Here is a 13,727-nt window from a genome sequence, read left to right as displayed (position 1 = left end):
GAGGCGTTGCTCGATAGACAGCCATATAAGACAGCAATGCTTCTCGCCAATTTTGTCCTTCTGTGTGTGCAATCCTCAATCGTGTTTCAATGGACTGATTTTGTCTCTCTACTTCCCCGTTGGCTTGCGGCCATTTCGGAGTTACTTTATGATGGTGGATACCTGTGGTCCTCATGTATTCCGCAAATGTCTCTGAAATGAATTGTGGACCATTGTCAGAGTATAATATAACAGGGAATCCATATCTTGCGAATATCTCTGCTAATGCTTGTATTGTTTTTTCAGTGGTTGTGGACTTCAACACCATGTACTCATAGTATCTGCTGTAGTAATCTATCACTACCATAATTGATTCACCTGTCGGTAAAGGTCCAAGAAAATCAACAGCTACGTCGATCCATGGTCCTGTCGGAAGTTGCGTACTCCGGATCGGTTCTGGCGGATTACTCCTACTTGTGATTTGACATCCGTGACAAGTTTTAACAAATTTCTCTGCGTCTTTATTACAACCTGGCCACCATACCTTGGTCCTGAGGTTTTGCTTGGTACCAACAATACCTAGGTGTCCTTCATGCACTAAGGATACGATCTTCGGTCTCAATCTTTGCAGTATCACCAATCTGCAACCTCTTAATACACACTGTCCGATGCAACAAAGTTCGAGTCTAATGGGAATGTACGCCTTGTGAGTACACTTGTCCCATTGTCCACTCTGTATGCATTCTCTTACTTCCATGAGTTCTGGATCACGTTCGGATTCTCTCTCGACTTCCTTCGTAGTCACAGCTTTCGGTGTCGACTGAATAGCTACGAAGCGTACAAAGCTTTCTGTTTCTGTTCCCAATTCTGACTTGGATTGTGGACCACCATCCTTCACCAATCTGGACAGCGGATCAGCAATGTTTGCTTTCCCTGCAATGTGGATTACTTTATATTTGTAGGGTTGTAGTCTGAGTACCCATCTCTCTATTCTGGCACATGGTTTGGATCTAGGTGCATAGATCACCTCTAATGGCTTATGATCTGTGATGAGTTCAAATTCAATGCCGTATTGGAACCTCTCACAGGCCCATACAAGTCCGAGTGCTTCTTTCTCTGTCTGAGAGTACCTTCTTTCCACATCTGATAACGATCTGCTGGCATAGGCAATGATTCGTGGTCCTCCATCATGACATCTGGACCAACACGGCTCCTAAACCAACCGGGCTGGCATCCGCTATGACTTTGGTTGATGCCGCCGGATCGTAATATCCAAGAGTTTTTGCATCTGTCAGGCTTTGCTTCAGCGCTGTGAACGCTTTCTTCTGCTCAGATCCAAAATGAAATGGTACTCCTTTCCTGGTTAGTTTCCTTTCCCCCAGGCTTTGCCTTTGGAAGTTGTACTCGTCCTCTTCTGGTCTGCATTGGACTTGCTTTTGCACTTCTTTGCAAAGTGGTCCTTACCTCCACACTTTCTGCAAACTTTGCCTTTGGCCAGGCAATATGGGTCTTTTCCAAAGTGACCTCGGTTTTCACATCGATAACACTCCACGTCATGTGTCGACGTATATCTTGGCTGATTATGGCGATGTGAGAGCCTCTTAATTTGCTGGCTTGAGTTGTCTTTCAGGGTCATGGTATGAAATTGCCCTTCAACAGCCTCTAATGCAGCAGCAATGGTTAAAGCATCGGTGAGTTCCAACTCACTCCCTCTTTCCAGTAGACGTCTTCTGAGTTTATCTGATCTGCAGTGTTGTAAGACTTGATCCAATAATTGGTTGTCCAAATCAGCTGGCATGTAATTGCATCCAACAGCTAGCTGGCGTAGTCTCGTCACGTACTGAGCAATTGTCTGGCCATCTTCTTGTCTCGTTCTCCGAAACAAATGGTGTTGAAATGTAGCATTCGGTGTCACTACATAGTGTGCATTTAATGCATCTACCACTTTCCGGAACTCATCCTTCCTTCCAGTATTCAAAAGTGTTTTAAATGTTTCCCGAACTGCGGGTCCAGCAGTGAAAAGAAGTAACGCCCTTCTCTGTGCTTTTTGTTCAACTGTACCGGTATCTAGAAATAGGCCACGACTGTCGGCGTAGGATTCAAATTCTTCCTGCTATGCCTTCCACTTCATACTTACAGTGCTTGCATCACCCGTTGGGTCAAAATGAGCAATTTCACTATGCGTTAGAAAGTCACCGTCTGCACCAGCCATGAGGAAATATTCCAGCCCCAAAAGTACTGAGTCAAAGAGAAAATTCTTATCACCTTAAAGTTGTCTGTAATCCTCTGTAATCTTGTTTAGTCTTTAATTTTCTTCAAGCTTCTTTCATCCTCGTCACCAATGTCACATTTGTGGCCCGAAATGTGAAGTTAATAAAATATTAAACACAAGTTTTATCAGGTAAACTTCTCAGTGGCTTTATTCTCCCGTTTCCTTTGTTCTCCTGCTTGTGTTCTTATCTCTCTCTCATACCACGTGACTTCCGGTACATCTCATACATATTCATTATCATGACAGGAGGATCTGGAAGTTTTGTGGTGGAAGTGTCTGGGAGACCGGAGTGGCCATGTCAAGTGCCTGGCCTGGAAGTTCTGGAGGCTGTGCCATCTTGGAGAGCGGGGCCCTTCAGCAGATGGTGGCATCGGCGAGGAGGTCGTTGAGTCTCTCTATTGTTATTGTGCTGAAGCTTGCAGGCCCGTATGGACATGTGAACTGTGTGGCAGTTCTTCACTTCAAGCTACTAGACTTTTTAAAATCCAAATCCTCAGCAAATTTGTGAATCATGCCATGAATTTTTTCATCTAAATCATTGATAGAGATGGCAAACAGCAATGTGGCAGGTCACAGGCCTTCAGTGTGGAAAAACAACCTTCCACTATCATTTCTTTTAGGAAGCCACTTTTCTATCCAATCTGCTCTCTCTCTCTGTGGTGATATGTTTCCTCCATTGCATATAGTTATCATTGAGGTTGTATTTATGGAGCTGGCCTGCCCATGGATGACTCATACCCTATGACTCCCCCACCCCCCACCGCGATCCTGGGCCATAAAGATTGAGACACCTTTCCCTTGCTACCATTCCTATCCTGGGATCCGGGCCAGCAAGGTTCTTCTGTGAATGAAAGCCTACCAGCTGTTACTGGTAGTGCCCTCCACTCACCTTGGACCCTACATGATCTAACTTTCCAGACCAGTCCATTTTTATCAAATGTCTTACTGAAATTCATACACACGCCACCACAGCTCCGCCCTCGTCAACCTTCTTGGTCACATCTTCAAAAAACTCAATCAGATCTGTGTGACCCAACCTCCTACTTGCAAATCAGTGTTGACTATCCCCCTTTGTCGATCTTCTCCCTCGAAATCCTGTCCTCACGTATTTAATGTCGTTTAGTACATTTCATTCCCCCCCACCCCCCTCCCCCCCCCCCCCCCACATTGACATCAATCCTGTTAAAAAGGCAAGTTCACTGAGGTGGAAGTGAATCATAGATGTTGCCTTCCTCGTACATTTCCCTGTGGTGACATGTTACTGTTCTCAGGAGGTCACCGCAATTCGGAGCAATGATGAAGCCCGTTCGCAAGCTGAGGCAGACAATGGTGCCATCTCCTGGAAAAATAAAACACAAGAGGCCGTATTTTCGGCATTGACATTTTCCCCATTAATAAATCAGTAATTTCTTATTGAAACAACTCAAGATCAACGAGCAGCGCTCACAGCGCGACCATGACCCAGACGGATGTCATCCTGCTACAATATTGATACAATATCGCATTGCTTAATGCAATTCAAGGACAAAAATAGTTAATGCAGACACACGTTTCGTGTGGAAGATTAATTACCTGGTTTTATTTTAATTATTGAGTGGTTAATTAAAAAAAGTCTTTGTTTTCTAAAGACGCGTTTGGGTTTTCTTTGCTTCTGGCTCTCTCTGATGAGGTGATCCAAATGAATGATTCTTTAATGTTGCGGTGAATGGCGCCAAACTGAAGGTCAATATTTGTATTTTCTATAAAGTAAAAATGTTTCCGCCCGGTTTCGAACCGGGGACCTTTCGCGTGTTAGGCGAACGTGATAACCACTACACTACGGAAACCTCGATGAGTAGTTATGGGGGTCACGGATAGACAAGTCGACGGAGACCGCTCTTCACACTCTCGTTGGCCAGGCAGTTATGGGCTGAGTCCGCAGACGCCGGGGGCACGCAAAGTGCTGGAGAAACCCAGCAGGGAGTCAAGGTAACCGTTGCTTCGGGCCTGAGCCCTCTGTCCGAGTTTGATCTTCAAGCAGTCTGAATAAAAAGATGGGGGTGGGGGGGGGGGAGGGGTATGGGGAAGGGGGAAGTAGAGGGAAAGGGGTAGGGGATAGGTGGAAGGGGTTAGGGGTGGGGGTTAAGGGGGAGAGAAAGGTATTAGGGGAAAGGGAATAGGGGAAGGGGTTAGGGTGTAGTGGAAAAGGTTGGGGAAGGGGTGGGGGTTAGGGAGCAGGGGAACAGGTTGGGGGTTAGGGTGTAGGAGAAGAGATGGGGAAGGGGTAGGGAGAGGTGTTAGGGGAAGGCGTTAGGGAAAGGGGTTAGGATGTAGCGGAAAAGGTTGAAGAAAGGGTGGGGGTTAGGGTGGAGGGGAAGGGGTTAGGCGGTAGGAGCAAGAGTACAAGCTGACAGGTAAGGTGGGAGGGTAGAAGAGAAAAATGTTGAGAAGTGATGAGGGAAGGGGATAGTTCTCTGATAGGAGAGGGAAAGGAAGAGAGTGGGAAGCTGGATGAAAGGGAAGGGGGTGGAGAGGTGAAGGGAAGGAGTCAGAGAGATAAGAAAAGAGAAGGACTCAGGCGAAGGGAAGGGGTTGGTGATCTGGAAGAAAGGAAACCAAGGGATCGGAAAAGAGACAAATGCAAGGTTTAATGGAAATTGGAGGTCAATAGCCCCTTTCCCTCTGGCATCCTAATTAATTGGCTGTGCAATGTCTTGGAAGCCCTTTGTGCCATTTCCACTGGGCCACCCTTAACTGGGACACTAATTGCTTTTCAACTGAACATGCTCATCCCTGGGGATCGGAGTGCTGGAAACAGGTGACTTTCTGCTGTCCCTTTTCCATTGTTTTTATCAGCACACCGGCGTCAGGAAATGGGGATATAAGTAAAGGTAGAAATGGCATGAAATGATATCATTTAATGTCGGCATTCGGACAGTAGTCCTTTTCAACTGGACTCTTTCCCAGTAAATTCCTAGGAAAAGGGGCTAATATTAATGCCGTCTTGTTCGAGAGTGTTCCTCCAATTTGCAGGTGTCCTCAATTTGGCAGTGCTTGACGCCATGGATAGACATGTAGGTGTGGGAAGAGTGCAAAGATGCTCAACAGAACTATCTCCTAGAAACCATCCAGTCTCTCCAATATAGAGGTCTCAATAGCTTCATTTGGAAGGATTGTTCAGGGCTCCAAATGGCAGTGAGAGGGGAATGTGGGTTCATGTGTTGTGTTTCTTGTGTTCACAGGTTTACATACCAAGGGAATGATTAATGGGAAGGATTGGTGGAAGGATTCCCAGTGGGAAGAGGGTAGGGGAATATGTGTCTGGTATTGGAATCACATTGTAGGTGGTGGAATTGTTGGATGTGGAGGTTGGTGGGGTGGTAGTGAGGATGAGTGGAATCCTGTCCTTGCTGCATCTTGGGGCAGAAGCGACCAGGCCAGACGTGTGGGAAATAGAGGAGATGCAAGTAAGGGCTGAGTTGATGGCAGTGGAGGGGAAATGACATTTTTTGAAGGAGAGCACCTCGATTGTTCTGGAATGCAAGACCTCATAATGGGAGCAGATCCAATGGAGGCAGTGAAATTGAGAGAAAGGTATAAAATCCTTACAGGGGACAGAGGGTGAAGATGTGTAGTCGAGCTTATGGAGTTGGTAGGTTTGGAGAAAATATCTGTCAAGAGTTTTTCTCCCAAGATGGAGACAGATATATTGAGAAAGGGGAGAGTGTTGCCTGAGATGGATCAAATGAATTTGAGGTCAGAATAAAAGTTAGCAGTGAAGTAGATATATGGATGAGAGAGTTGTGGAGGGTTATGGGCTGGGTGCGGGTCAATGGGACTAGGTGGGAGAAGGTGTGCGGCATGGACAAGGAGGGCCAAACTGACCTGTTGCTATGCTGTAATTGTTAAATGGTCAGGTGAAGAAATAATTATCAACAGCAGGTGGTAATCAGATAGTGGCAAATTGCTTTCATTATGCTATTGATCAGTCTGTTGTGTCATTCCATTGTAACTAATGACTAACTGCATAATACTCCATGCCACTGACTTTTTTAAAACTGGTAGAATCATAAAAAAATGATTTTGACCAAAGATTAAACAACCATTGAATAAGTAGTGTGTAATCATTTGTAGGTTGGAATAAGGGGAAATAATTCTGAAAACATCAATGGAGTATCCATTCAGGTTTCAGGTTTAGCAGAACTGGAATCTCTAGAAACTTTGGGCAACATAAAAGTCAAAAGACAGTAATCATTTGCTGTGTGACAACAAATCTGATCTCCTGGAAACATTATTTAAATGAAAATAAAGATTTTCATTGTTTTCCATTTCAATAAATTTACATTTTGATCTTCAAAATACTTCCATTAGATACTTCACCAGAGGTTTATTTTTGTTCTACCTTTTCAACAGAAAATTTAAAATATGAATTTCAATGGACACATATGCAAATTTGAAAATAAAACATTTTATTATAAAAATCAACAGCATCTTTATTACAATTGCAGTGATTTGATGTTGATTTTACAAATATTTATACAACAAAATAGCATAGAGTTTCAACATGCAAGTCCGGATTTGAGAGTGAAAATGAACCAAATATTGGTCATAAATTTAAACATCAGAGAGAAACATTATTCAACACAAAGAAAAGGCTGATGACTAAGAAAGTAAAGCCAACCCCATGGCAGCTATTGTTGTACAGTGTTTCAATCAATTGTCCACCATCAGACATGTTTACATCCTCACAGCCTTGAGTCTTCCTCTACTTGCACATTTTAATCCGTTTTTCTTAAAGACAATGATCATTTCAATTATGACGACAATGTGACAAACTGCAACATGAAATCTTTCCATATTTATGGCCATAAACAATTCAAAATTTTCCAAATCCCATATTGAAGTTCGTCCCTGCTACTGTAAATTAGTCCTGGGTTGTCCTAATTACCCTTTTGTTTTGGTGAAGCTCTCTACAACTTTCATGACTTTGCTGTGATTAGGATCCAAAATTCTGCACTGAATTTTCACTTGAGGGCAGTGTCATAGATTCTGCAGAACAGAATCAGGCCATTAAGCACAATTTGTCAGAATGTGTTGATACCCCAGAGGACAGTTTCATTTTCTACCTCTTCTAAATCTCCACCTCATTCAACCACCCTCTCCCCCACCCCACCAAGTTGGCAATGTTATCTGCTTCAATGCACTGCAGTAAATTCTACATTCTGTGCAGATATTGTTTATAACTTTCTTATTCTGTTAATTGTAGGTATCAATTCACACATCTGGGCTTAATGCAAGGTGGGAACCATTCTTTCACATCTATTGAATCAATCCATAAAATTTTTAAAGCACCCCATTAAGTCTCATTCTTTCCATTAAACATAGTCACCACTTGTTCAAGTTTTTTTTCTGGTAGTTGCATTTAACTTTTTAAATTCTTCCAAGGGGTTTTCATCCTTTCTGTAGTTTGACTAACAGAACTGCTATCTAAATCAACTCAGAACATGGGTCAAGAAGTGGCAGATGGAAATTAATTCAGATAGTGCAAGATGCTGCATCTTGATAAGTTAAATTAGATCAGGACCTGCATGGCAAAATACCATGGAGAGTGTTGTAAAACAAGAGAGCCCAGAGGATACACACACAGTAACCTGAAAGTTGTGACACAGGTAGATATGAAGTCTAAGAGGAGGGTTGGTGCACTTGCCTTCATTTGACAGGACACTGAGAACAAAAGTTGGAACATCACGTTATAACCATACAAGACAGCATTTTTTCATATTTTGGTCAGCTAGCTAGAGGAACAATGCCATTCAGCTGGATTCGGAGCAGGAAAGATTCACTAAGAAGTTACCAGTAATGTAGGGCCTAAGGAGAGATTGGGTAGGCTTTGTTTGTTTTTCCTTGCAAAGTAGCAGGGAATGTGGAGCCTTATAGAGGTTTATAAAGTCATGAAGGTCAAAGAAAGGTAAATGGTCATTTTCTTTTTCCCAGGGCAAATGAGATGATGTAGATTTAAGGTGAGAGGGGAAAGAGTTACAGAAATCTGCAATGGGTATTTGGAAAGAGCTGCTAGAGAAAGCAACAGAAGCGGAAACAATTATGATGTTTAAAAAATATTTGGAGAGGTACATAGATAGGAAGGTTTATAGGTAATACCAGCAAATCAGACTAACTCAGGACTAACTTGGTCAGCATCGATATGTTGGGTGAAGGTTCTGTTTCCATGCTGTCTAACTCTGTGAATCTAGTTAACTAGATCATTATTTTGTTCAATGTTTTGCCTATCTGCACTCACACTTAAAGGGAATTAGGTGAATACTAAATAGATGCTTAAATGAGATATAGATATTTATTTAAATTAATTTCAATTTATTAAAAATCAAAATACAAATTAATTTGATAGAAATTATTCTCTGGATCTTTAAAACCAAATCATCTAGAATGACTTCAAGGCAACACAGCAACAGTTTCAATGCGGAGAATCCTTGGTCCACCTGGTCATCTATTCTCGCATAATAGCACCTAGATGAATTGCTCAAACATTGCATATTTAATCAGTTAGGATGCATATCTATATATGATCCCTCACTTAACATTAATTAGGAACTTTCTCCCAAAACAAAATGTGAGGATTGGTGAAAAGGCTGATGGATGCTTAGTTTTAAATGTCTTTTGGGGAAGAGGAAGTGGAATGGTGAATTGCGAACCCCTTCCTGTCTGTCAGCTGGTAGCTGAATGAAAAACAGAAGTGCCAAGACTTGAAATTGGATCATTTTATTTGTTAAGTACAAAACTGAGATTGATGTGATTAAAAATGATGAAATGAAATAAATAAATAATATTCACCAATCTCCAAATCAATAACATTTTAAACTTTGAAGTGACTTGGCTCGACCCCTAATTTTCCAGTTTAAAAAAATACTTGTTTATGAATGGGATATTTTTTAACAATTAGGAATGCTCATCAGAAGATTCCATACTGTTCATAATATGCAATGGTGTATTAAGGCAGGTAGTAGGTATACCATTATGGTACAGGATAGACAAATACTGGGGTATTAACTAAGTAACCACAAGGACAAATGATAAAGCAGTTTAAAACAGACATTTGCTTCAAATGGGTATGGGGGAATAAAAGCACAAATTAACTGCTTTAAAGGGGAATAAAACAGCTTATTGAAAAAAAATTACATATTATAAATGGAAATGAGATGTGTCATTTGGAAAACTTCACCCTAAGGTTAATGGTATGTTCCTATTCCATATATTGCATAAAATCATTAAGATTTTGTTGCACAAACACAAAAAAATATATAGTATAGCAATTGATCACATTACATTGGTAGCATTTGAACAGCCAAGAATTGTGCAGCTGACTATATGCCACTCTCCCAGATCAGCAGGCCTATATTTGCAACAGAAATAGCATTCAGCATGCAAGCAGGAACACTACAGGAACTATTTCCTTTACCTCTTCCACACCCTCCCCATAGCAAATGCCTCTTTGTTCTTTTCCCAACTTGATTGCATTGATACTTTCACATCATCTCACTGATCACAGTTGACAACAAATTCAACATTTAAAATTTCATGTAAACACATGCATTTGCAGAAAAAGTGTACTATTAATAATTAAAATGATAAAAAATTTTCTATTGAAAATAAGAATGGATGAACAAAGCATATTTACTTAAAATAGATTCAACTAAACTTCAGACACACAGGAGACTGCAGATGCTGGAATCTAAAGCTAAACACAAACTGCTGGAGGAACAGCGCTCAAGCAGTATCAGTGGGAAAGAAAGAATGGCTGACGTTTCAAGCCAAAGTCGGAGAAGCCAATATAAAGAGGATGGACCTTATCCACTTTATAAAGAAGCTGCTTGATCCACCAAGTTTGTCCAGCAGAGTGTGTAATTTCAAGTTCAAAGAAATAAATTTCAGAGACAGACTAAAATGCGCTGACAAGATAAAGCATTTAGTGCACCAATCCCACAAATTTCTAGCCAATTACCTTTCATCGGTTAGGAATTCAGTTTTCCATTTGGTAGGAATTTGCTGATTGTTTTTTATTTTAATAGTATTTATGGAAAATGTATATTTTTTTGATTACTACAAATAGCAATCAATCAAATTAAATTTCAGTTCTATAATGCACAATTAAAATCAGAAATAATAACATGAACATTCAATTCATATTCCACCATCTCAGAGGTCACCATTGTCAAGTCACCAACCAGCACAAAGGACAAATAAGTGGGACATCTCAGAGGTCACCATTGTCAAGTCACCAACCAGCACAAAGGACAAATAAGTGGGACATCTCAAAGGTCACCATTGTCAAGTCACCAACCAGCACAAAGGACAAATAAGTGGGACATCTCAGAGGTCACCATTGTCAAGTCACCAACCAGCACAAAGGACAAATAAGTGGGACATCTCAGAGGTCACCATTGTCAAGTCACCAACCAGCACAAAGGACAAATAAGTGGGACATCTCAGAGGTCACCATTGTCAAGTCACCAACCAGCACAAAGGCCAAATAAGTGGGACATCTCAGAGGTCACCATTGTCAAGTCACCAAACAGCACAAAGGACAAATAAGTGGGACTGGTGTTCTGAAAACATTCTTGAAGAAAAGTGAATGGCAATGTGATATGTGAATGTTTGACATTAATAATATGCTTGGATTTTAAATAACAATGGGGATACTTTTTCATTTTTTTAAAAATGTAGGAAATGCTAAACAAAATTGAAACCCCACATAAATAAATCTAGAGTTGTGTTTGCTTATAAAATTAAAACTGGATATAAACCTAACAGTCAATCCAAACCTGATCTGTGCCCTATGATTTTTCTCTAAAACCCTGGGATCATCCAGAGAATATCAATAAGGGCACACAGCATATTCCTACTGCAACCATCATTACAAGTAAACGCACACTGCTTATGAAGTATTCAGTACATTTCAATATGGTTGGGCAAGCCCACTTGCCCTGAACCTGGCACACATAGTCTGATCTTGACAGTTTGGAGGCTAGCAGCCAGGTTCCAATGTAAGATCCATCTTTGTTTTTTTGAGAACCCTGATTTGCTCTATGATAGATTTGAATACACTGCAACAAAATAAAATATGTTTTGATGAAAGGATCAAAACAATACTTGTTGGATAATAAAACAAATCATATTTCAGTACATCAACCCTGTATATTTCTCTAAGGCTTTAAAATATATAGAAAGTATACATAGTTAAAACCAAAAAAAAAGGAACATTCTGTAATCTGTCTTTTCACTTCAACACACAATGTTTCAAGGCAGGTGTGTGCATGTATTTCAATAGAAAGCTGCAAGATTTTTTTGAAATTAAGTTAAAATTTGCCTTAGTGTTATAATTGGACAATTCAATTGGATACAAAAATCTAACTTAAAAATATAGATAGAGTCAACATATTTTATGGACTTAACCTAAAACACAGCCAAAATAAAGAGAATATGACTGAAGGTTCTGCAATAATGTTGTGTCTTGTGAAGCTGAAGTGGCGCCTTTGCATGAAAAGCAGTAATTTTGTTGTAGCGAAGCTGTTAAAAATTGCATACATAATCTGTAAATCACAGTTTTCGTTTTATAAATAATTATATTTAGTGAGACAAAGTGTACTTAAATTCTATGGTGCAAAAAGATAAATCTGAAACATGAACATTCTTGTAATTATTTGAAACATTGATGCATATTATGACAATTTTTCATAAAAAGGCTTCTCTGGAATAATAGATACCACGTACCTCTATTTTGTCAAAAGCAGTTGGAAATTGTCCCTCGTCTTAAATTGAACTGCCACAGTAAATTAGTGGTACAAGCATGAAATCCATGCTAGGAATAAATAAGGCAGCTTAGTTATCCAATAAAATCTTAGTTATTTATTATTGGTGTGCAAGTTCCTGTGAACTGATTTACAAAGGGCACTTTACAAATACTTCAGCAGTGTTAGCTACAACATTCTGTACATACAAGCAAAAGGAAAATAGCCAAACACTAAAATAATTCCTCATGGAAAAAAATTTGGTTTGCCATCCATGATAAATAACTTAACATCAAATTACAAATCGCACACCAATCAGGTAGAACTTTGCCTTATAATATTGTGTGGGTAATCTTGTGCTTAACAAAGTAAGGAATATTTATGTTAAGAAGGTAGAACATTATTTCATTATGTTTATACCATCAACTGCTACAAATGTTGTAAAGTACCTCAAGTCAGGTACAGGGTTAAATATTCTATTCCGTTCATTTTCATCCTAACCTCAGAGTTTACTCTATAAATGCACCAATTTGATAATACAATTTCCCACAATAAGATCCTCTCAGTAACAGTGCTAATTTACAACACGGTGGTGGCATATTATTCTGCTGTGAACCTGCATCTTTCAGGAGCTGGACAGGTTATATTTTAATTCATTTCATAAACAATCCTTACACACAGCAATGAAACACACCATAAGATAACCGACTTTGATACTGAACATACAGCAATTCAGGCTAGTGGTTTATATATTGAGGATTGTGTATATTGAACATAATTCAATAATAGAACTTGTTGAGATTGTTTGAAAATATCAACAAATGTAAAATTTAAATTCTAAAGATCAGCAAATATAATTTTGATAAATAGGTAGAAAAACTATAAAAGAAACAATAGTCGATTTAGTATCAATGAATATTGCATTTTATAATTTCATTTCCAAAATTATTTGAAACAAATAGCACAGAAGCAGACTGTTTTATTGCCTGTGCTAGTGAACATTTTATACTTTTGCTTCTCTATTTGGCTCTGTACAATAAATGACACAAGGCTGTAAGTGGTGTATTTGCTTGAAAAAATTGTCATAAATATTTTTCTTTCCATCTGTACAAAATTTCATTGCTCTGTACACTTTCCTTTCAATAATCCCACCCACCTGCTATTTTTAATTCATAAAATATACTTTTTCTCTGTATGTATTTAAAGCTATATACAGAATTATAAAAAAATGATTCTTTTGTTATGATCATGAGGAATCTGTACAAGGAGATGGTGGGGGAGGGCAGAGATGAAAATAACTTCGTTCTGTGGAAGGAGGTGATGGTGGGCAACTTTCACAGTTCTCCTCTGCTGACATGTATGGGCTTCGAGGTGTAGGAGGAGGTGGGTAAGGGTCCGAATCAGAGTTCAGATCCATGTAGTATTTGGGACTCTTCCATCGGCTTGTGGTATAATCACTATCGCATACATCGGTACTGCATGGTGTCGTAGGTGGTGCGATACTCTGCATAATGTAATGTCTGTAAAATTGAAAAGCAATTGATTAGTTTCTTTTCCTTTCATTTCAATGCCCTAAAAGTGCATTTGAAATATTTGAGGTGCATAATTTTGTCTTGACTTGTATACAATTGTAAACCAAATAGGTATGGACTGCTCATTAATTCACTGGTTCAAGGGATTGTGTCTTGCTACCA

At 39.7% G+C, this 13,727-nt stretch overlaps 1 protein-coding gene, 1 long non-coding RNA gene and 1 other non-coding gene across 6 annotated transcripts in view; 1 reads left to right on the top strand and 2 right to left on the bottom strand.

Moving 5' to 3' along the window:
• Positions 1-4,004: 4,004 nt before the first annotated feature.
• Positions 4,005-4,077, bottom strand: trnav-aac (transfer RNA valine (anticodon AAC)). Its single transcript has one exon. It is a non-coding gene; the product is annotated as a tRNA-Val (tRNA).
• An 8-nt stretch (positions 4,078-4,085) lies between these two features.
• LOC138744185 (uncharacterized) lies at positions 4,086-12,002 on the top strand. The gene is made up of 2 exons (XR_011345347.1): positions 4,086-4,219; positions 10,446-12,002. It is a non-coding gene; the product is annotated as an uncharacterized lncRNA (long non-coding RNA).
• A 126-nt stretch (positions 12,003-12,128) lies between these two features.
• The window catches only part of lrp5 (low density lipoprotein receptor-related protein 5), a 184,423-nt gene continuing 182,824 nt past the window's right edge, over positions 12,129-13,727 (bottom strand). For all 4 annotated transcript variants that reach the window (XM_069899872.1, XM_069899880.1, XM_069899888.1 and 1 more), the window contains one exon: positions 12,129-13,553. In XM_069899872.1, coding sequence (XP_069755973.1) covers positions 13,280-13,553 — 274 coding nt within the window. In that variant the 3' untranslated portion in view covers positions 12,129-13,279. The remainder of the gene's footprint in view (positions 13,554-13,727) is intronic.

Source organism: Narcine bancroftii, chromosome 1 (genome assembly GCF_036971445.1).
Source record: "Narcine bancroftii isolate sNarBan1 chromosome 1, sNarBan1.hap1, whole genome shotgun sequence".
Taxonomy (NCBI): domain Eukaryota; kingdom Metazoa; phylum Chordata; class Chondrichthyes; order Torpediniformes; family Narcinidae; genus Narcine; species Narcine bancroftii.
This window is presented reverse-complemented; position numbering and strand designations above follow the sequence as displayed.